The sequence below is a fragment of the Cuculus canorus genome, chromosome 12 (genome assembly GCF_017976375.1).
Source record: "Cuculus canorus isolate bCucCan1 chromosome 12, bCucCan1.pri, whole genome shotgun sequence".
In the NCBI taxonomy this organism is placed as follows: domain Eukaryota; kingdom Metazoa; phylum Chordata; class Aves; order Cuculiformes; family Cuculidae; genus Cuculus; species Cuculus canorus.
Window position 1 is genome coordinate 5,189,667 of NC_071412.1, and position 23,378 is coordinate 5,213,044.

Sequence of the window (23,378 nt, forward strand, 5' to 3'; positions counted from 1 at the left end):
AGCAATGAAAGACGTAGAAAAAAAACTCAAGATAGTGCCCTTCACACCCCTGAGTGCAGTCGCTGGGCACATCGATGCATTTGGACACAGGTCTGTCCCGCCAGTTTTCAGTCCTGTTACAACAAGGAACAGGTTAAAAGGACCACACTCTAGCTGCCAACCACCAGAGTTTCACCTGCTGTAGGGAAGCCCTTTGCTGCTGTAGCTGTGAGGAAGGGAAACCTGGTGCCATAGACCCCTCTTCCTCCTAGCACAGAGGTCCTCTGTGCAGGCAAAGCCGTAAGAGCTGCTTGAGGCTCAGCATGGCATCAGCTCAGTGCAGTGACTCCTCAGAGCCAGTATGCCAAAATTACTTTCCTGATGTTCTCCAGCTCCAGCTGGAGACCCGGGAGAGATCATGCTGGGACTGGGACCTAAAGCCAACAGCCAATGAAGGAATTAGTGATGAAGAGGTTTGTGCTGCCTGCCACCTGCCAAGCAGGGAGCACGTCCCAGTTCCAGGGCAGATCCATGCTCTCGGGAACACGTCTCGATGGAGCCCAGAGACTCTGCATAGCATCATTGATTGTGCACATATATTTCCCAGCTGTAAGATAACTTTGAACGATGCTAAAGCCAAGCTCTGACTCATTATTTATACCAATTTTTTTCCCCTAGGACTTGTCAAGAACTCTGGTCAAGACTAGTGCTTTGTTTATGAGGCACCATACAGGCAGAGACACATTCAGAGAAACAGTTTGCCAAGCGCTTAAGGAACTCCCATGAAAGACACCATCATAAACAAGAAGGGCATGCACTGCATGTCCAATTCCTCCAAAATGCTATCATTGTTAAATTCAGAGGCATCATATAATTCAGCTTTACCACACATGCACAAGAAGCTGAAGGGCACCGCTTCCCCTTTGAAGCCCCCAGCCTTTCTTTCAGAAGCCACAAAAGGAGGAGAATACAGTAGCACGGAGAAAAGGACACTGATATATATATATTTCCTACCTGCTGTGTGTCAACATTAATCAAAGTGAGGCTGCTTGTTGAAATGGTCAACTTTATATTCATGCCAGAAAACTGAAGGTTACTTTTGCCAAGTACAGAAGACAGAAACTTCACTGCAGGCTTAGAACAAAGAAACAAAAGAAAGAGGCTGTCAGTTGACTCTGTCAGAGGCAGAAACATATCAAAATCAACTAGATTTTACAATATCTTATTGAGAATTTCAATGGGGCAAGGATAGTGGCTTAGTCAAATGCAAAGAGATCATCTAACAAGTATCAGCTTTGAATACAATACTTGTATGCATGGGTTTTATGGCAATTATGGGGGAAAAAAGTTTTAAAGAAACAAAATTCCAGTGAGCTAAATGTTATAGCTAGCTTAGTAATTGAGAATTTGTAGTTTTCCTGTTGAACTCTTGCTTCATTACCTGGAGATGAAGCATTTCTTAGTAAATCAAGACATTCTCTCCTTTTTTCATTTTTCAAAAGCAAGTTCATTCCTCCTGAGCACCACAGTTACAGAAAGGAACAGCAACTTCCACTGGACACATTCAACAGCAGCCACTGACATTGTCCCTCACTGTGTCCCAGTTATTTAATAAGCAATCAGCCCCCTAAACTGCCATTTGTGTTCATTTTTTATTTATATAAATAACATCCCATGATCCCTTCTGCAATCAAAAAAAAACCCAACCCCTGACATTTTACCAGCCAGAAGCTAAAAAGTCTAAAGCACCAAGCACTGCAAAGGCTGATAGGAGCAGGAACTCTGGGCAAAGCATTAATCCTGACAAAAATAAGATATCACACAGTGTTGGCCCCAAACCAAGCAGGCTAAACAACCTGCTACAAGCACTTTCATGTTAGACTGAGTTTAGATGGATTAACGTGCACTAATCCCAGCATGGACTGAAGCCTGTTAGGGAATCATGTATCCAGCTTATGAAAAGCCAATATAGAAAATTAATCATCCAGCTAAATCAGTATTTACCTTTCGCTTTTTTATAGCTCCATTTGTACCCGATACAGCTTCACACAGTCGGCTTATTGCTTCCCTGAAAATACAGAAACACAGCACAAAGTGTCAGATCTTTTCACACGCATCATCTGTAACAGGGCCAGCAACCCTGCAATTTATTGTATCATCCCACTTAGGGACACTGAAATCTTCTGGAAGGTCTTTCACAGTTGTTCTTCTTTCCTCCAATGTTAAAAAAAACACCCTATTTAACAAAATACAGTGATCCAGCAGCCTGGTTTGGCTTGATTCTTTCTTTTCATAAAACACACTCGTTTCACCTAATGCAAATCAACTGACTGCCAGAAACTCAAACAACATAATGCCTTCAAATCCTTTTTCTCAGTAATGCTGGTTGGTCTCTTGCTTAGCAGGTAAGAAGCCTTCCCTGCCTTAATCCTTCTTGTTTAGAGCAGCAGCAGGGTCGTGCTGAGGGGGCCCAGCTGGGTGCCCCGATTGCCCTCCTGGTGTTTGGGGCTTCTCTGTTTAAAAAAAAAAAAAAAGAGTGGGAGAAAGCAAAAAAAAAGGAGGTGCAACCAGCTTCTCCGGTTCTTTTTCAAATCTGAGCTCTCGGTTCATATCTTCCCATCTCTGGCAGGTATTTCCCAAACCAGACGTCCTTTCCAGCCACCCACTATTCCTTACGGGCGTCTCCCAGTTATGGGAGCAGAAAGGTAAGGTATAAAACACTCTCAGTATTTATTGGTCTACATCAAAGAGAGCTAAATCACATACTATTACATAGCGGCGCGCTGTGCCTGTTTTCCACACTTGAACAAAGGAAATTCTGATGTATGCTCAGGCAGGTGACTGGTTTAGACATAGAGCACGGTTGGCACAGCAGCTGGAAAAAAAATCCTTTTCCTGGCAGTCCACAGGCTTTTCCCGACTGGTACTTACTGGTTTGAAGTCAAAGGAAAAACGGTGACTTACTGGGCTGGGATGTGCTTAGCAAGTTTCCTTAACCTTGCCTGGACATCTTGAGGGGAGCTGCAGCCCCCGACCTCTCCAGCTGCCCTGGGGCTGCCGAACCCCATCTCCTCTCAGGCTTCGGTTCCCCCCACTGGGGGATTTCATTTTGAGGTTGTAGTGTCAGCTTTTCTCTCATGGCTGAATCCGGAGTTTTGTTTTCAAAGGTTGGGATTTTGTTTTGATTTTAATGGGAAGGGAATGAGTTTAATTATTTGTTTATGTTATTGGATTATTATCCAAAGAGCTAATTAGGAAATGAGGTCGTTAGGTAGCCTGTTTTCAGGTCCTGGCACGTGCGTGGGAGGAACACACCACTGGGCTTCATTACCTGAGAAAGTTTTGGTTCAGGAAGGCTAAGAAATATCAGGACATCACACAATAGTGAGAGGTTCCAGCCAGGTATGTCCCATGAAGCAGAGGAGCCCTGGTAAGGAGCGTGGTCCTCCCAGGACCATAAATCATGCCCAAGGAGCTGATCAAACTGCAGGTAAAGCCAGCACAGCACTGGTGACCCACAGCATCGCTGCTGCCTCCCGCTCAGTGCCCCAAGGACATCGCTACATTGCTCGGCTACATCCTTAAAGCACTGAAGATGAGCAATGCTACATCAAGAATTCCTGGGGGAGAACATCCTGAGAAATGAAACCTGGAGATCATCAAATGAATGAAGACCTCGCCCATGGCAAAATAATAGAAATGTAATTAATATGTTCTGAGCAAAAATAGCAAGGAAGAATAGCTATGCAATACAGACCAGGAACACAGCCTTTCAAACACTGCCTTTTAAAGAAAAGCACTTCCCTCTGCACAGCTGAGAATATGCTTTTGAAGCAAATTCCTGATATGCTTCTTGTTTAGCTTTTTTTTTTATTTAGGTGTTACCGGTAGAAAAGGCAAAACTTAAATGGGAAAGGCATCCTGCAGGATGATTTTGCAGATTCCAGTTGTCAGCTTGGAAAATAAGAGCTCATCTTCTCATTCAGTATTAAAGGAAATTAAAATCAGAGCCAAGACATTAAGGCTACCTGGAGCCTTCAAGTCTAGCTCTACCTAGAAAGAAAACCAGATACAGAACAAATTGGAAAAACAAAGAAGTCATCGATTTGGGTGACAAATGAGTTCTCGCACGCTTCAGGTAGGCCATGTGGAGTCCGGAGTTGTACGCAATGCTGCCAGCAACAGACCTTGTTTTGTACAAGCCAGTGTGGTCACTGCTCACTTCACTACACGCTGAAGCACTTGTTCGTCAAACCAAAAGTTGGCAAATAATTTTTACCTAGTAGTTTCTATTGCCCCTCTTTGGTAGGGGAAATCATCTTCTCACAGACATTTCTTGCTGTGTACATCCGGATGATTTCCAGATGATTTAACAAACTTTCTCTCTAATATTATTTCAAAGATGTGAAAAGCAGCAGTTTGATAACACCTTGCTGCTACAACTGACACTTCTAACCTTCAGTCATTCCCACAGGGCAGGTGGACCTGAACTAGAAACTGCACTGTACACTAGGAAGAAAAAACTCTGGATACATCCACAATAACCTGAAATAGGATTTATCATATCAGTGCCTTTTTCCTGGAAATCTGCTATTAATTCCTTCTTACAGCCATTGACTTTCAACCACTTGCTCAGGCAAGTCTCTGCTTTTAGATCTGCCGGATGGCGTATACCTGTGCGTAGGTCACGCAGTTAATCAGCTTGTTCCCGGACGAATGTGCAACCTCACAGGTTCTGGCATTTGCTCATCCATTTGACATCTTCCAATTGTGAGGAAGTAGCAGAAAATGTGGCCTTGTTATTCCAGTCATGTTGCTGGTTTTTCCTTTCTCCCTCCTTGTCATTCATCCCAAAGCAAAATATTTTGTGGGGTTTTTTTTTTGTTTGTTTGTTTTTCTTTTAAATCACCCTGAATGAGATTAACTCCACCTGCATGCTCTGCAACAGCTCTTCTCACCCCTCGGAGCCACAGAATGAAGTCGGGAGAGCTGTGAAGAACTTAAATTGTTCTTGTAGTTTAAGGCAAAGAAAATCTCTCTCCTCAGCTGCTGAGGCATCTTCTGCCATTCGAAGCGCAATCACTGTCTGTCGGTCCTGCAGTGCCCACACGATTACATAAACCGGTCATTGTTTCATTGACACAGATTTCCCTTTCTCTAGTGAATGGAAGAGAACTGGGTCAGCTCTTTTCACCACCCTGAAAAATATTGCTCTGAAGCCCTTTGGTCCCCTGGGCTGTTTCCAGCTGCAGACCTACCGCTGAGGCAGAGGTCCCTCTCCCAGCCCCAGCAGATGCCCATCCATCGCAAGGAGGAGTTTTCCAGAGGTTATTCTGCTGGGCACCAACTCAGTGAGGATCCAGGCTGGCACAGCTCCCTGGGGAACTCTGTGGGATCCAGGAGGAGGGATGGGCAAGCAGGGCTATTCCTCTTCGACCGGGACACCAAGGCTCCTCAGCACGCTGCTGTAGGCAGTTCCCCACTTTCTGGGCTGGGATGCACTGAACCAGGACAGCGCTGCAACCCCTGTGCAGCTGGATGCTGTGGGAGCTGATGGCACAGGGAATTCCTGGTTGATCTTCAAAAAGCCCGACGCAGCCGCCAGGGCACTGCTTCCTGCGCCCGCTGGGTTAGCAGCCCGCCACCCGGCCAGGCAAGGGCTTGGCAAGCTCGAGGACAAGACAGAGTGACAAGGATAGCCCCATTTTTGGCATCTATCAGTTTTTTGGTCAGCTCAGCTGTTCAGCCTACGGGTTTTCTCTGGGTCTGCACCTCTGGAGTAAAACCCACAGCAGATACTCCTCCTCACTCCTCCCAAAGAGTGCACGTGTGGGAGAGCGTCGCGCTGGCAGTAACAGTGAGCCACTTTGTTTATTGTTCCCCCAAAGGAGAGTAAAAGACAAGAGATGGGCTGATGTAAGCGAGTAAGCATGCTGCTGGAGATTTGCTTTTAAGCATCTCGGGCTCTGCCTACACTATCTAACAGAAAGGGATTGTATGTCTCAACAAAGTTGAAATTAATCTTCCAAACAAAGTCAGCCTTCTTCCAGCAGCACATTTCGGATGCCCTACGCTGTCTGATCATTTTCATGTTTGCAAGTTAATGCCCTGGTCTGCAATATAGTATCCTTTTTCCCGTAAATGCTCAAATATAATGACTAATAATAAGCTTGATTTAACAGAAGTGGGATACATGTAAAAGGAAAAGAGCTAAAGGGTCGGACAAATGAAGTGCGTGTCAGGCTCCAGCAAAGGAAAGACCTGTCACAGCACAGGGGTGACAGCCTGAGCGCATCTTGCACTGAGAACAGAAAGCACAGCGTGTTTATCATGGTTTACGATAGCCATTAAAAAAAAAAATACAAAGCCTCTTAAGCAGAGGAACCTGTTACCATTATTGTTTTTTTCTTGGTGTTACTTTAGCTATCTATATGGAATTTGGGATCACAAATCTCTGCAAAATGGGAGGGATATAAGTGCCTGGGAGTTGAGTCACAGGCAGGCACGGCAGAGAGCTGGCAAACTGCTGCAGCGAAATGTCCTTTGCCAACCTCCTCACCACACCGCCACCGAGGATAGAGAGCACCTCAGCGCCTGCCCCTTCCCGTGCTACGCTGTGGCCATTCAGCCTGATGTCATACAGCATCTCTGCACCCCATGGTCGTTCATAGCCCAGGAGAGGTTAACTTCTGCCTTCCCTGGCCCTGTGCCTGGTAAGTCACTGAGAATGAAGTCCAGCAAGAAACTAGAAAATAAATACTCCACACTCATCTCTTTTGACTCCTCATTGCACTTTGGCAAACATGAGCGTTGATCTTTTCCATGCTCACGTGGTGTAGGTAAATAATATCTTTGATTTTAGAAATCAGAAGACTAATAATGCAAATATACATGAAGCAAGGGAGCAGATATAGAGACCCTTTCAACATCACTTTAAACCAGAAGATGCTTCTTTGTTTAGTGAAATGCCATCAGAGTGAAAATACTTTTTACCTCCAGTACGAATAACAGAGATGATTAAAATGGGATCATTTCCAATAACTCCTTGGTTGGTACATTGTGTATGCCGTCTATAAAATTACTCCCCCGGGAGAACAACAGAGGAATAATCAATGTTATCTTCGCTCCAATCAGCTTGTAATCGATCGAACTTTAAAATCTGCATGCATGAGCTCAGCACTTCAGCATCTGGTTTGCAAACAGTTTAAGTTTTGAGTTTCTCATACACAAAAGAGCCCGTTAAGGTCAGCAGTAGCATTTTTTTTAGGTGATGGAAATATTTCCATTGTTAAGTTTTCACATAACTCTGATTAACAAAACTTTACGATTGGGGCCAAATTTAAGCTGGCAAGCTCTGGTCACACAGTAATTCCTATTCATTATTTTCCAGATCACCATCCAAACCTCTGTTCCGTAAGCGCCGCAGCATCCGTACTCCGTGTCTTGCGAACACGAGATAACCTTGCTCTTTGGCCAAGGATGCTGAAGAACACAGTGGCTTGATCTGAGCGTGCAGGGGTGATTGCTTTGAGCTAAGTGTACTACACGGTCCTTTTTGATCGGTAAACTACCAGGCTGAGGAAGTGTATTTGTATCTCAACCACTTCTTCATATGCACATGCAGGAACTGGGTGAGTGCGTGCTTATGCTGATTGGAAGTGTCGACAACCACTGATTTTTGAATATAAAACAAATCAGGCAGGTTTTGAGTGCGGTATATTGGCATTCAAGGACTCAAGTTTTTCAGTTTCTTCCTTTTAGCTGATAAGTCTGGAAACCAACAGGTAGAAATGTAACACTTATCTCTTCATCTTCCTTTATTTTCTCCAGGATTTCTTTAATGCAAACACTTGAGGAAGCAAAAGAGCATCTGTAAATCATCCACCAGTAGGAAGGAAGAGAGGGGCAGGCGCAGGAAGCCTTAACCACACTCCTGGCATCCTCAGCATGAGCCATGCCAGAAAAATAGCTGAGGGGAGGAGGGAACATGCCTAAGGCCAGGCTAAAACATTCTGCACCCAGACACCCCTCCAAAAAGCCTCTGGAGGTGTTGGGATGCTGGGTGGTGGAGTTGCCTGGCAGAGTTCTAGTCCTGGCGGCTGGACTGTGAGTGCGTCTCGGTACCACGCAGCGCTCCGGGCTAGAAAGAGGCTGCTTTTGAAAACTCAAACACTCCTGCACTGACAGACCTACGAGATAAAAATAAAATTGGGCTTTTCTGTTCCTAGCAGGACATTTCAACAAGCCCACAGGTGCATACATTAATAATCTACACCCAGCGATGGGCAGCAATCTGCAACAGAAGCTGCAGACCTTCCAAAAGACCACCAAGTATTTCACGTTTAAACCACATTCAGTTGTATCTGAGACTGAGATATTAACCTTCCAATTTGCAGCTTGGAAACACAGGTGTGCAGTACAGTCGGAAATGGCTGTATTTCAACATTTTCAAGCAACAAAGCTGGTGAGGGGCTGGAGAACAAGTCTTATGAGGAGTGGCTGGGAGAGCTGGGGTTGTTTAGGAGGAGGCTGAAGGGAGACCTTATTGCCCTCTACAACTACCTGAAAGGAGGTTGTGGAGAGGAGGGAGCTGGGCTCTTCTCCCAAGTGACAGGGGACAGGACAAGGGGAATGGCCTCAAACTGCACCAGGGCAGGTTCAGGCTGGATATCAGAAAAAAATCTTCACGGAAAGAGTCATCGGGCACTGGCAGAGGCTGCCCAGGGAGGTGGTCGAGTCGCCTTCCCTGGAGGTGTTTAAGGAGCGGGTTGATGAAGTGCTTAGGGACATGGTTTAGGGAGTGTTAGGAATGGTTGGACTCGATGATCCAGTGGGTCCTTTCCAACCTGGTCATTCTATGATTTTCTTTGTGACTCCACTTCCACCTCAGCCTGATCTTGGTGCAGATGGGGCAAAGCGATGTCATCCATCTGATAAAAATTAACTAAATAGCCTCGCTAGATTGAGGGACTGACGGCACTTTCAGCACGAGGTGTGAAGCAGAGAGGCCTGTGAGCACCCAGGCTCTCTGCCTCAGCCACCTGCGGCTGCCGCGACACCAGCACCAGCGGATCCACCCTGTGTCTTGCGTGAGCTCTGCGGGCGGCGCTGAGCCCCCACGCTCAGCCCTGCCGGTTCGCAGCTAGCTGGGGATGTCTGTGCCGTGCTGAAACTGCAGGGGGAGGCTCTCCACAGCCAGAAGAAGAACTGGGAGAGAAATTCAGTCTGTTTTCCAATGCAAATAGCCTATTGTAGTGATCAATAATTCAAATCATCACTTCAGAAAAACAAAACAGAACATGCAAACTCCTATTCAGAATTGTCTCAGAGCTTGGCACACACCCTCGGCTTTATACAGAAATTAATTAGCACTCAGGCTTTTCATTCTTGGGCTGAATTTCAGTCTGATACCACGTACCTGGTGACTTGCGTTCGCGTGCCGAAGTCCAGGGACCTCATTGACTGCAGCACCTCAATACAGCCCATGTACTAGGGAAAAGAGAGGGAAAGGAGGATTATGTCAATATCTAGCAGATAGGTATGAGGAGGATCATAGAAGGAAGCAAATGTGATTTTAGTTCACTAAGTATATGCAGAACCATAGCCTAAATGGAAAATCAAATCAGCCATACTAAAGCTGCTTCCTAAACAGATCTTGTGTTCCTGAAAAGTGTAGAGAAGAGCAATAAAGATATCAGTGGCTTCAACAACATTGCACAAAAAAAAATGAAAAGAGCTCTGCAGACACAAAATCTAATCTTTCCCTTTTTTCCGGTTCCGCTTATTACCACTGATTAGCCTGCAGCACTAAGCTGGGAGGAATACATGGACGTTGCAGGGAAATCCCCCAGGAGCAGAGGGGCTCTGGAAGCCCCATGAGACCAATGCACTCGGAGCCTCCTTACAGAAGAGCTCGATGTCCCCCATAGCAGCAGAAGGCATTATTAGGCGTGAGGAAAACCACCGGCTCCACGCTGCTGCGCGTTTGATGACAAATAACCTCTGCAGAAGATGAAGTAGGCAGAGTTGCAATTCCAGCTCTTAAGAGCCTGCGCTATAAACTGACCTGCTTTAAATGAGAGGCTGACTCCCACTCCTCAGTTGTATGGGGCAGAGCTGGGGGCTTTTTCATTACTCATTTGGGATTTGCATAGGTCTAATTTTCAGAAACATCAAGAACACGACAGCGTGTGAGCCCATAGATTCCTTTGGTGTTACATACAAACCTATGGATCATTTTCATCTCAATGAAGTGCATTAGGCTGTGAATATCCACTGAGTTTCTCTCTCCCGAAAAATATCTTATTAATTCTTTCAGCATTTCTGTTCATATCCATCCCTCTACTGTTGAAGCACTCCAATATCTCCACTTCACAAGGCTGGCATAGGTCTGGGTCTCTCAGTTTCCATCCTCTGTTCCACAATGAATTCTCCTGGAGGGAAAAGAGCTTTCAGGAGCATCCCGCCACGCTCCATGGGCTGCAGTGACAGCCTGCCTGCAGAGACCTCTCCTGCAGAAAGGCAGGATGTTCTGAAAGGATTGAGGGAGCACTCTTTGTGCAGAGAAAGGTACCATATTTACCTTTTCTGCTTCCCTTGGCCTGTGAATCAATTTTTCTGCTGGGCCATTTGAGGGGCAGGGAGTGGATTTAGGTATCCGTTTCCGCTTCGGAGCCTTACACAAATGAATGGGTGTGTTAAAAAGAGAATGCGTGTGTGCAGCTAACCAGGGATTCCACAACAATTGTATTATCTCCGTTTTGGTTTCTTTCCAGATAGCAATGTAACCCTTGGGAGAACTCCAGAATTAGGTCAGAGCCCTGGAAGGACATCAATAAGAATCTGAAGGGTTAGCAGAACTGCTTCCCCCTAATGAACATTTAATGACTTTGTAAAGGACTCTGAGAACTATCTTACTTGTTAAAGATCTTCCTGCTTAAGAGGAACAAAGAAAACATGGAAAATGTGTCTAGAGCCTCAGCTTGGAGCACAGTGGAGACTTCTGATCCTAGAGAATAAGGTCAAGCATCCTGTGAGCTGGTTGGCTGCTCCTCCATCCTTTAGAAAAGAAAGATTTAGAGGGGTAGGTGAGTCATATGCTGATAAGTGAGTCCCCATTGCATCCTGAACAGATGCGTGGGAAGCTACTCTAAGCAAAGATGAAAAATCAATATTAGGTTTTTGCATAAGTGACCCTGAGTGAAGCTGAACTTATCAATGATTCACAAAAGAGCTTTTTTTTTTTCCTTTTAAAAGCCTAAGGAGGGAAGTACAAAGTACATTAACATAGCACCTCACCGCATCTCTCATTTATTTTAGCTGCTGTTGGTTATCTAAACCAAGCGCAGTTAGTAATGGCTGAACCTCCACATCTCAGCAGGAGAGCACGAAGAACCAGCAGAGCCCTGGGCAGCGGGACACCGTGGGACTGGGGGGGAGGAAGTTGGGGTTACAAAGCTGTGGAGAAGCCCATGGAGCACACGAAAGGACAATGGGATACCAGAAGCCTGTTCATGAAAACAAAAGGCACTCTCTAAGGAATAAAACATAATTAACAAATAAACAAGGAAAATATTAATTCCTCCATAGCTGACTCCAACAAGCAGCATGACCAGCGTATGAGAGAAAGGGAAAGGCAGGAGACAAGAGAAATGCCTGTATCAGAGACTTCTCCAGTTCAGCTGTTGCCCTGCTCCTCATCCTGTACACCCCAAACAGCAGCTCCCACAAAAACCCAATGGGCTCACCCCAGCCCAAACTACCCATCAGCTGGTTTTGTAACGTGAAAACAGCAGCCCTGAGGGTTCAAAGCTGGTGTTCAAGGACAAGGGCTCCTCTTCCAAAGCCCCACAAGGGAAGCACAGCTCAGCTTCACTGAGCTGCTAAGGACAAGGCGGAGGAAGCTGGACACAGGGACGAGGCTGCTGCATCCAGCCCCAGCGCAAGGAACACAGGTACAACTGCAGAATTCAGCTACCTCCAGAAAAATAAAATGCCAATACCAAAACAAGCCAGGAACTAAATATCTGACATCACCAATGGAAGCAGGTGCTGAAGCCACCCACCTGTCAGCAGCAGGATGGAGAGGCTCTTGCTAGGAGGAGCAATGGGGAGAAGGGAGAAAGAAGGGAGAAAGAAGGGAGAAAGAAGGGAGAAAGAAGGGAGAAAGAAGGGAGAAAGAAGGGAGAAAGAAGGGAGAAAGAAGGGAGAAAGAAGGGAGAAAGAAGGGAGAAAGAAGGGAGAAAGAAGGGAGAAAGAAGGGAGAAAGAAGGGAGAAAGAAGGGAGAAAGAAGGGAGAAAGAAGGGAGAAAGAAGGGAGAAAGAAGGGAGAAAGAAGGGAGAAAGAAGGGAGAAAGAAGGGAGAAAGAAGGGAGAAAGAAGGGAGAAAGAAGGGAGAAAGAAGGGAGAAAGAAGGGAGAAAGAAGGGAGAAGGCTCGCTGGCCCATGCTGGAAATGGAACAGCTGATCTAATGGCAAAGCTGTCCCCATTTCCCTGGCAAGGGCCAGGGAGAGCAATGGCACTGGAGGAGCTTCATCCGTCAGTGTTTGAATCCAGAGGGTGATCTGGCGCTGGCTGCTGTTCCCCCACGCCGCAGGGATGGCGGGGGAGGCGGAGGGGGGAGGAGGGTAGTTACTGAAGACATACACATCTTTTCACATCTATTTACAAGAGACGATGGAGAGTGACTGCAAACAGGATGAGGGACTGTGTGGGAGTAGATGTGAAGGCACCAGGCAGGGCCTGTGTGAATAAGCTTTTCAGGCACCCTCTAATCCAGACCCACGTCTCATTTCTTTCCCTGCCATAACAGTCAGTGGCTCCAGCTCCAGCTTGAATGACAGCCAGTGATTCACCCGCAGGAATGATACAGGGAGCAGCACATGGAGCTCCTAATTAAACAACACAGCTGCAGCCTTGCAATTTTACCTATTAGTTAACAGGCGGTAATTCATGTGTAATGCCAAGAGCAGCTCCTACAGATCCCATGGCTGACTAACAAAGAATCTAAGGGACAGGATTTGTTCACGGGGCAGTCAAATAACATGCTGCTGCTAAACAGCCTCTGTCCAAACATATGTGAGACAAGTTTCAAATTCCCTAAAAGATAAGACAGGTGCTGGGCAAAAACCTGCCAGAAGCAGCACTGCTGTGTGCATGTGACCACGGCTGACTCCCATGGAAGCATTTCTCTTCTCAGCACTGCTTTAACAAGGTGCTTTTGAAGTGAAGGGAAAGCATTTCTGAGCTTCTCACCATCCTCCTTCCTTGTGGGCAAGCGCTGCCCAGGGTGGGTGCTCCTTGCAGAGGAGCTGCAGCTCTGCCAGAGGCACAACTGGCGGCTGCAGGGCAGCAGGACAGTTTCCTTTTGATTTGCTTGAAGAACTCACTTCTAGCTTGCAATGGATTCGGCAGGAAGGGAGACTGGGTAGAAGCAAGCAGCAGCCACCAGCACTGCACAGTGGCACTGGAGTGATAAGGAGACAGGTCTTTCTTTGCCTTTTGCACCAAGAAAACACAGCCTCTGCCTATGACAGCTGCAGCGTCCCCCCCCCCCGGAGCTGGCTGCCAGGCTGGGGCACACGCTTTCACACATTCATTTCAGATGCTCCTATTTTTACCCTACCAAGAAGGTGAACTGCTGGCCTTCCTGCATGGACAATGCCAGGAGAGAGGCAGGGTTGCATGGAAAGAGCAACACACACGCCACTAGCTTTGGTGGGGAAGTTTTCTCAGTCCTTTATGCTGCCTGTGGTAGCTTTGGGGTTGAAAAGCCACTGTGTCCACTGGAAAGCAGAGACCACTGCAGCTACCCTGGCAGTGGCACTGCATTCCTGTCAGCTCCCAGGTTGGTCCATGCAGCCGAGCAGCCAGTCAGCTTGGCTGCTCATCCTGCACCACCCAGCAAAGTTTTGCCAGGCTGGGGTCAGTGCTGTGTAATGCTGTTACAGCCACCAGTCAGGCTGCTAATTAAGAGCTTTGGCCCGGGTTTGCACCCTGCAAGAGTGTTGACCAGCTCATTCATCAGCCTGAACTGCATTGGCTTCCTCCAGCAAACACCAACCCCTTTCAGAGAGGAAAGCCAAGCCAGCAGAGCACGGTCTCCCATCCCTCCCAAGAGAAGCGGAGAGGCAAAGGCAGCCCATGTACCACCACAGGCATGAGTACCCCCAGAACACCTGCCAGAGAGCACAAAACCCAGGCAGAAAAGGCTGGAAAACAGACTGGACTCCTTCATGGAAGGAAAAAAAAGACCATGAAACACAAAAAATCCCCCACTAATGGTTTTTCAGTACCTGCCTAAGACCCCACACTGCTATATTCTGGGGATGACAAGTGCCAGAGGACCTCACCTCAAGCACTTGCTTTGCTCTCGTCTTCCTCCTGGCAGCAGCAGTAGTGCAGACAGACAGAAAAGCCCCTGCCCTGTCCCACTCCTCCAGCCCTTGAGCACAGCCTCTTCCCTGAGGGGCAGCAAGCTGTGGCTTTTTGTGAAGAAGAACGACTTCTGATAAACAGTAATTTTCCTGGGAAACTCTGAGCCTTTCGTTCATATGTTTTCAATTTTTAAATAAATTTTGAGAAAAAACCCAGGGAAATGTTTGTAAATATACAGACACACACACATATATTTTCCATTTCTTTTTCATTTTGTGCCAAAACCCCTCTTTCTGCAGCACTGTAATAAGGCCAGGGCTCCAACAGAATTGGTTCAAAACTGCCGTGTCCCCCTGCTCCCAGCTGTGACCAAGCAAATAGCCTAAAAATGTGGGGGTTTCTGTGAGGAAGCAATTTCCCACAGAAGCTTTGGAGGCAGTGCCGGCTGTGCAGAAGCGCAGCCCCGTGGGATGAAGCGTGTACCGCGTCGGCCGCCACACACCCCGTCCCCCTGAGCACTGAAAGCGCCACCCCAGCACCTTCCAGCCCTGAGCCCCCATCTCGCAATTCACAGCTGCGACTCTGAAGCCATGAATCACCAGAGCTCATCTCCTTCCTGCGAGAGCAGGTTGTTTATTTACGGCAGGCAACGCAGGGTGCCAAGGCCAGAGCAGCTCTCTGGGTGCTCCGTTGGGGTGCTGCGCACCAAGGAATTGGCAGCGGCTGAAATACCACCATTCTTGGCCTGCCCTGAGCATGGGAGAGATGCTAACGGCTCCTGGGGACTGGCAAAGGGCTGCCCTGAACCGCACTCCCACACAGAGACACAGACAGGTTCCCCAGGCTGACCTTTCACACCCTCCACGGAGAAAAGCACAACAAGTGCCCCTCTGCCCTCTTTCAGGATGTACTTCACATCATTCTGAACTCATTACCTTAGTGAAGCTCCTTTTACCCTAGAGACTAACGACTGATTTAATATCTATGTGTTTATGCCAAACTGCTAGGATCAACGTAGATATTGGTAAAACTCCAACATATCCATCCTCTATGACAAAGGATGCTGCAAATAACTTATACGATATTATTTCACTATAATAGTATTATACTTCAAGATAACTGGCAACAGCATTTCTTTTTCATATTTTAGTTAAATAGCACATTTATCTGAACATCATCTCTCAGACTCCCACATTACTGACTCAGCCACAGACCCTCATTCCATGTTAGGCAGTAACATCATCCTACTAGTTCTTGCTGGTCTCAGAGGGGCCACCGCTGCAGGATACTGCTATGAGCCAGGTCTCATCCTCCAGCTCAGAAGCCACAACACTGGCATTCCCCAAAAAGCAAGAGCAAGGATGGCGAGTGCCTCTTGGACTATTCCTCAGGCTCCTCACAGCCATAATGAACACCAGCAGGAGACAGGAGGGCCATGGTCACCGTGGGCACTGCAGAGAGACAACCTCAGCTCCAGATGGGCAGCGTTGTGGGAGGGCAAGTAACGGGTAGAACGGGTAAATATCCACGTGGTAAATACTACAGCAAACTGCATACAAAGCATGTTTTGAAAGATAACAGTGTGGAAATCAGAGCCGCTTGCGTTCCTATTAAAATACAGATATTTGGGCTCTCTGTTATTTGCACGAGTGTCTCAGGGGACCAGGTGCTGTTACAGGTCTCTGCTTCCTCACCAGATTCCAGGTGACACATGGCCGTGACGCACCGCCAGCCCTATCCCGCTGCACCGCCTGCTAGGGGGATGCGACAAGACCAGCGCCGCCTCTTCCTAAACCAGGCCAAGAAAGACAATTTCTGCCTCACTCCAAGTCTGTTGGGGACAGCTTCTGCCCTAAGGCATTTCATTACTTCACCACATTATTGCCTTTCTAAAATAACTGAAGATCCCCTCCGTGGAAGTGCTAAATCCTCTTTGGACTGCAATTAAGCTTGGAAGGCCAAAGATCTCTGGCAGCAGTGGGTCCTCTAAGGTAGACTCAATTTGCCTCCTCAAACGGTCTCGGGAGATCCCAGCGATCCCGTACCCTAACAAAGCACGTGGGGACAGCAGGTGCTTTCGAATGCCATGGGAGGCAGGGTGAGGGCCAGGGCAAAGGGATAAGGATTGAAAGGATTGGAGTAGGAGCAGCTCCCATGGCCACTCGGCCCCACTCTGCCTTTGGGCGAGACCATCCCACCGTTCCACGCTCCCTCTGCACTTGCAGCCCTGTGCCTCTGTCTGAGGCTTCATCGGCAGCTCCTGGAGAAGCCTTGCTGTCCCTGGGGAAATGAGTTCTTTTTGCCCATGCTCTGATGCTGAGGGCCTCAAATCCCCAGGCTGCTTATTTACGGACCTGCTGACTGAAAAAAGCACCAAGAGTTCAGCCAGGACACATTTTGGTACACATCAGCAATGCTCCTGCAGCTCTCCCAGGGCAACAGTAGTGGGATGATGCAGGAGAGATGCAGGAGAGATGCAGCGAAACAACATTTCCCCAATGACCTGGGAGGCTCCTGCCAGCAACCACCCCTCGAGAGATATTCCCCATGAAATGAGGTGACTTCCAGAAAGACCAGCAGAGAACCATACTGGAAATACAACCTGGGGAGCAGCAGGAAGGGATGAGCCCTTCACACAACCTTCCCGTCCTCTTCTAGTTTTGCTTTCTTCTGCCTTACTGGCTCACGCGCTCTCCGGTGGGCGACACCTCGGTGCCTCTGCTCTCGGCCCTGGTCCTCAACAGAATCCTGGGAAAGTCCCCATGTGCTTCATCGCCTCCTCCTCATGCCACAAATGGAATTTTTTAAGTGCGCCTCTGGCATCAGCCTTTCAGTATTGGAATACAGGTACCTGAACGCCAAGCTCCGCTGCATCGCGCGCAACTCAAACCACAGCACAGGAGGGACGCAGGTCCTGCATGGTGGGTGCTGGGCATCACGCAGCCATCTGACAATGTAGACCTTTCCCAGGACTGCCCGAAAGCGCAGCCCCTGAAGCTGTAGTGGCCCTTGTACTGTCACGGCAAGTCCCACCTTATGTGCTCATTCACCTAGTTTAGCCGCTTGTTGACGTCAAAATGTCAACTGTTTGCGTTAACACTAGGTTTTAATGAAGAGTACACGTAAAAGGACACATATGAGCATGATGAAAGAGCGTGTCCCCTCCCCTCCACCTGCTGCACCCTGAGTGAATGTCTCACGGCCTCCTGCAGCTCCGCTTACAGCAGCAGGTGCCGTCCGGGGACACTAAAGCCTTTCAGCTAACATCTGATCAAACCAGCCGTGCCACCACCGCTGGACTACAGGCAGGCATCCCATTCTTGCTTAGCGAAAGGTGAACACGGCTATTTCCCCAAGCTGCTCTTCTCCTCTATGACTTGCCTGCCCTCCTGCTGCAATTAGAAAGGGATTGATCAAATTTTCTTGTCCTTGCACCTTTCTTTAGGCTTTTCTGCTTGTGAAATATCATAAGACGTGAATTTTGCATGGCTTATGGCTTTTTTACTCCTTCTGGCACTTTTTGATACCTTCCACACACCAAACTGAGCACTTTACACACACACACACTCACTCACTCTCTCGCCTCACCTGCAGCCCACCAGGAGGAATAGATGCTCCTCAGGTCCTCCTTGCATGCCAGGGACAGGCACGAGAGCTGCAAGATCTACAGGAGCCCCTGGCCACCCAGCCATTATACGAGGAATTACATGAGCCATTTCTGGAGCAGGTTTAGACCACTTCCTCTGCCATTCCCCTGTGGTCTGCACCAGCCCCCTCCACACAAGCAGTGGGCAGTTTTTGCTGAGGAGCGCTTTGACACATAAACATAAACACCAAAAAGGTGCAAAGTCACAGGTTCGAAGTGTAGAGAAAGAAACAATGGCTAGCAAACGGTGAGGTCTGGCTACAGAAATATGAAGTCAAGACAGGAAAAGAGCATTATAAAGCTACCGAGTGGGGCAAGAGTGGAGGGAGCAAAAGCACTGAGGCCAGGAGGCACGGTCTCCTCTCAGCCCCTGACTGCTAATTAGAAGATGACACAAACCAATCCATCCACAATATGAAAAATACTCAGAGAGGCTATTTTAAGCTATCTTCTCAGGAAATAGGCATGTTTTCCTGTACATCATCATGACGAAGAAAGTCAGACACAGCCCTATAGCATCAAAGGAGGAGGGTGGCTGTCGCATCCTGCCCGCTCACCTCTCAGGGCAGGAGGCACAGCAGAGAGGGGCTCCAAGAAGCAGCAGTGGTCCCAGCAGCTCTCCCACACCTTCCGTGATGAATACATCAACAGCATAAGCCAGCATGCAGCCAATACCTGGGAGCTGCTCTGCGAGGGATGGGAAGCTGTTTTTGTGGGCCTCCTTCTTCCTCCAACATGCATCTCATGCCAAACCAAGCCCTGTTTGAAATGCAGCTCAGCTGCACTCTTCAGAGAGTCTAAAGATAGTCTTTTGGAAATGGATGTTGTGTTACCTCTCGGAGCAGCTGTGGCCCTTTTAACTCCCTCAGTTGGATACCACAGCCCTACATACATCAGGAGACAGGAAATATATGGGAGTAGTCAGTGGTTTGGGGCACCGTCTCCAAGACAGGGAACACGGAGGTCACCTTGCAGCTACCTGCGCAATTTGCTTCGTCAGAAAACGGAAACCATGTGAGAAGTACTCACCCGCACGCTGTAGGTTGTTCCTGGCTCCCACGCCCTTTCGCCGCTCTGTGCGAGGCTCCTGTCCTGTCTCCCAGCCTCCTCAGCTCCCCGCACCGCACAGTCACCCGCTGGCTTTGGGGTTAAGGCCAGCTTGTCCAGGTCAGGCTGCGGATAAGACGCCGAGAGGCAGCTGATCTCAGGTGAAGTTGGGCTGCTCGGGATGGTAACGCACTCAGTGAGTTTAATTCTCGGCACCTCTTTCATTCCCAGACAGAAGCTTTTCAACCCTGGCAGATTTGACGGGTTGGCGAGTTTAATGTTCGCCATCCGGGGAATCAGCGTGCACAGGGTGCTGCAGGTGTCCTGTGGCCCCAAAGAGACATCTTCCGTCAGTAAATTAGGTGTCGAAGAATGGGAAGAGGAGGAAGAACCTTTGATATTTAAAGACGTATTTGGCGTACCTTCCTCTAAGGATGTTATGGAATCATTCCTGAATCGGCTGTACTTAGCCCTGTGCAGCATCCCTGGATGTCTGAGCAGCCCTACATACAGGACGCGTCCACCGAGGCTCCGCAGGCTGCGTTCTCTCATAGCCTTGGCGCTTCTCTAACTGGATCCTCTTGCACAAATTGGCTCTCGTAGATAAATTACATGGAAACCGAGCAAGCCCAACAATTTTTAAAACAGAAACCTATCGGGTATTTCTGCCGATTCCTTCTCCAGCGGTTTTATTTTCCTCAATGGACGAGGCTTAAACCTGCACGGACACGTGGGAATTTGTAAGCAGCGATAAAAGCGGCACCCAGGGAGGCGCATCAGCAGCCGAAGCAGAAGAACCGCTCCGCAAAGCCGCCTTCCCCCCTGCCTCCAGCCGGGCACCACAGCTCCCAGCGCTCACAGCCGCATCGTTACCCGCCGAGTCTCGGCTGCAGCGACAGCTCAGGCGCCTCGCAGAGCGGGAGCTACGGGCTCCAACACCTCCTCAGCCCGGCACGAAACCCCGGCTCCCTCCGCTTCCATCTCCAGCCGCCCCGCAGGAGCGGAGCATCGCAGCGCTCCCGGATTTTACGATCCCATCCCCGCTAATTCCAGCTTGGGAAGCCCTCCATGCAGCCCCCGCTGGCCCTCGCAGCGCCCGAGCCGCCCCCGGCCCCACCGCCGCGGGATTCTTTTATGAATGAAGTTTGGTTGGTTTTTTTTTTTTTTTTTATGAATGAGGCCGGGCGCGCGCGCGCGCGTGAATGGAGAGGGGTGGGGGAAGGGGGGGAGGAGGGCGCCTCGCAGCCAATCACCGGAGAGGGTCTGTGCCTCGCAGCCAATCAGCGCCCGGCGGAGGCTCACGTGACCTCCGCGCGCGGGCAGCGGGGCGGGAACCGCTGGGTGAGGGCGGGGAGGGGTTGGTACTAGACGGGCTTCAAGGTCTTTTCCAGGCACAGACGCCTCCTCCCCGCAGGTGCTGCCCGGCCCTGCCTTGCTCCTCAGCCCCCGGGGAAAGGCATCTGGAGCGGGAGAAGGGAGCCCGGGGGGCGGCTGCTGCCTCAGAAGGACAGGGTGTTGTCATCCCTGGACCTGGAGAAGCTGTGGCAACCCCGTGAGGTTCAGCGAGGGCGCCTGGGTCGGGGCGGGAGGAGGACTGGATAGAGGATGGGGATGGTGTGATTGGGAGCGGCCCTGCGGAGAAGCTTGACAGGCTGAGAGTTGGGGCTGTTCAGCCTGGAGAAGGCTCCGAGGAGACCTTAGAGTGACGGTCCAGTACCTGAAGGGGCTGCAGGAAAGCTGGAGAGGGGCTGTTCACAAAGGCTTGTGGGGATAGGACGAAGGGGAATGGGGATAAACTGGAGAGGGGCAGATTTAGACTAAACTTAACAAAGAACTTCTTCACCATGACAGCGGTGAGACGCTGGCACAGGTTGCCCAGTGAAACTGTGGCTGCCCCATCCCTGGAGGTGTTCAAGGCCAGGTTGGATGGGGCTTTGAGCAACCAGATCCAGCAGAAAGCATCCCTGCCCATCACATGGGGGTTGGAAGTGGATGATCTTTAAGCTCCTTTCCAACTCAAGCTGTTCTATGATTTTATGATTCTGTTTCATGCACTGAAAATATGTGGGCCCTCAGCACAAGTCGTCTCTGCTCCGAGGTTTCAACATCTAATGCAGTGTGGTGGAAAGAGAAATGCAGCATCACAGGGGCCAGGCCAGAAAGGGAGAACCAGCACAGCAGGCTCCGTTGCCTCCCTTAGCTGAGGTCCTCTCGCTGGGTTTTCAATATTGACTTCACCTTCCCTCTGCACACAGTGATACTGGCCTCATTCTCCCTTCAGTCAGAGCTGGAAATCAGCTGCCAGTGGATGAGAAGAGAATCATAGAATCCCTAGGTTGGAAAAGACCTTTTCAATCATCAAGCCCAACCATACATGTCCGTTTATAAACCATATCCCTAAGCACTTAATCTACCCATCTATTAAACACCTCCAGGGATGGTGACTTCACCACTGCCCCGGGCAGCTGTTCCAGAGCCTGAGAACACTTTTGGTGAAGAGATTTTTCCTAATGTCTAATCTGAACCTCCGCTGGCGCAGCTTGAGATCATAAATGTCCAATCTGAACGTCTCCTGGAGCAGCTTGAGGCTGTGCTGCTCCCTGCCCTGTGGCAGCAGGAGAAAATCATGGGCAGAGAGCTGAAGAGACAGAGCTCAACACAGCCTTTGCAGGTTTTTTTCTCTTGTATGAAACCTGGTATTAATCCTAAAAGGTGAAAAGTTGCTACAGTAAAGTAGGGAAACCACCCCAGTCCAGACTCTACTAGTGAGGTGTGTCCCAAAGAGGGAGCAGCTGCTCTTGAATCAACCCTTTTTGGGGGAGGACGGCTCAGACTGCTCACGAAATCAAATCCAAAGGCAAAACCTGGACCAGCCACAAGTTACGAAGAGTGGCAAATTTCTCATGAAGCTTTAATGATAGCTTTGAGCACAAAAGGATAGAAAATGTTCGGAAGTGATTAGCAGCACTACTGATTGTGCATAAAGCGCAGAAACTCTCTTAGCATGAACATTTTTAACTCTTTCATTTCAGTGCCATGCTAGAACATGACATCAACACAGCTGGTAGAAACCACTGAGATGGAGAGGCCACAGTTCCCTTACTGGTGAGGAGGGGGGCCTGGAAAGGGGAGCAAGCTGTGCTCACTAGAGGGAATAACGAGGACCAGTGTTCAGTGTCATAATGATGCTCTAGGCTCCTGTCTTCGGGGGCTCCCAGATTTCTCTCTTTACTGCCATGAAAAACATGCAATCAGCCAACAAATTGGGAGCCAAGAAGCGCCAACCAGCCAAATCTTCCTGGGAGGCTGGGTTTACCATCCCTCACACCTTTATTCTGAGCACACAGCAAGGGTCTTCCAGCCTTACAGGAGCTCCTCACCATAGATGCCAGCACCAGGGTGGCTTGACGACCAGGATGCTTTTCCACGCTGTGGCTCATGTAGAGACTAGTTCATGGCCTTGAGCTACTTCTGGTCCCTGCTGGTCTTCATCTGGGGCCTCTCACCGGCTGCTTCAGGAATTTTTAAACCAGTCTCCCCTCCAGGAGGCAAATTGAGCCTTCCTTACTTGGATGAGTGAGAAAAGGGACACGCGAGGGCCCTGCAGGAGATGCAGTCCTCACTGTGCCCTACAGCAGCTAACAGCCTGGAGGTAAAAAGGGATAAAAGAATTGGCTTTAAAGCCATGTGGCGAAAGGGCATATTTAAAAAAAGAAAAAAGATACAACACTGCAAGAGCCTGTCCTTCACTGATCACCCAAGAGCTCGTTTCTCCAGCCCCACATGGCAGCAACACCTGCGCTGTGGCAGAAGCACTGCTGCCCTCCCTGGGTGCTGGGTAGGGGTGTGGGGGAGGACGACGTTTCCTAGTGAGGTGAGGGAGGTCAGTACATTAACTGGTACTTCTTGGCTCACACACACCAGCGAGTACAGTTACAGTGTGGGAGGTGAAGAAGCTGATGTTTTACACCAAGTTCCAGAGAAAAATGCAATTGTGACAAGCTCTGCTTTCAGCAGTGATCAAGAAATACAAGCTTGAGAGCAGAACACAGCAAAGAGTGGCATTGTCCAAGGAATATTAGCCATCGCGGGAAGGGGGAGGAGAGACAAGAAAAATGCCATGCCTTTGTAAATTAAAAAGCTTTTTTCTCAAGGCTAAAAACAAGATTTCTGTTTAAGATACTGGGAAATCAGCCTCTAACCAGCACAGAGAACAATGCTCCTTTAAGCACTGCTGAAACTGAGCCTACAGCCTTGTATACCACCTAAAAGGAGCCTATGTTTCTTGCTCACAGCTCGAATTCCCGGGTGCCCGTGGTGCTCAGGGCC

The 23,378-nt window shown here is 48.9% G+C and overlaps 1 protein-coding gene across 3 annotated transcripts in view; it reads right to left on the minus strand.

The window, feature by feature from the left end:
- SHC4 (SHC adaptor protein 4) overlaps nucleotides 1-20,191 on the minus strand; it is a 35,154-nt gene extending 14,963 nt beyond the window's left edge. The window contains exons 1-5 of one of the 3 annotated variants that reach the window (XM_054078053.1): nucleotides 19,923-20,191; nucleotides 19,032-19,767; nucleotides 9,398-9,468; nucleotides 1,984-2,047; nucleotides 994-1,113 (exon numbers count right to left, since the gene is read on the minus strand). In XM_054078053.1, the coding sequence (XP_053934028.1) occupies nucleotides 994-1,113; nucleotides 1,984-2,047; nucleotides 9,398-9,468; nucleotides 19,032-19,601 (825 nt within the window). In that variant the 5' untranslated portion in view covers nucleotides 19,602-19,767; nucleotides 19,923-20,191. Of the gene's footprint in view, nucleotides 1-993; nucleotides 1,114-1,983; nucleotides 2,048-9,397; nucleotides 9,469-19,031 lie in introns of all 3 variants that reach the window. The other 2 variants (XM_054078054.1, XM_054078052.1) reach the window with 2 other exon arrangements.
- Between the last annotated feature and the right edge of the window lie 3,187 nt (nucleotides 20,192-23,378).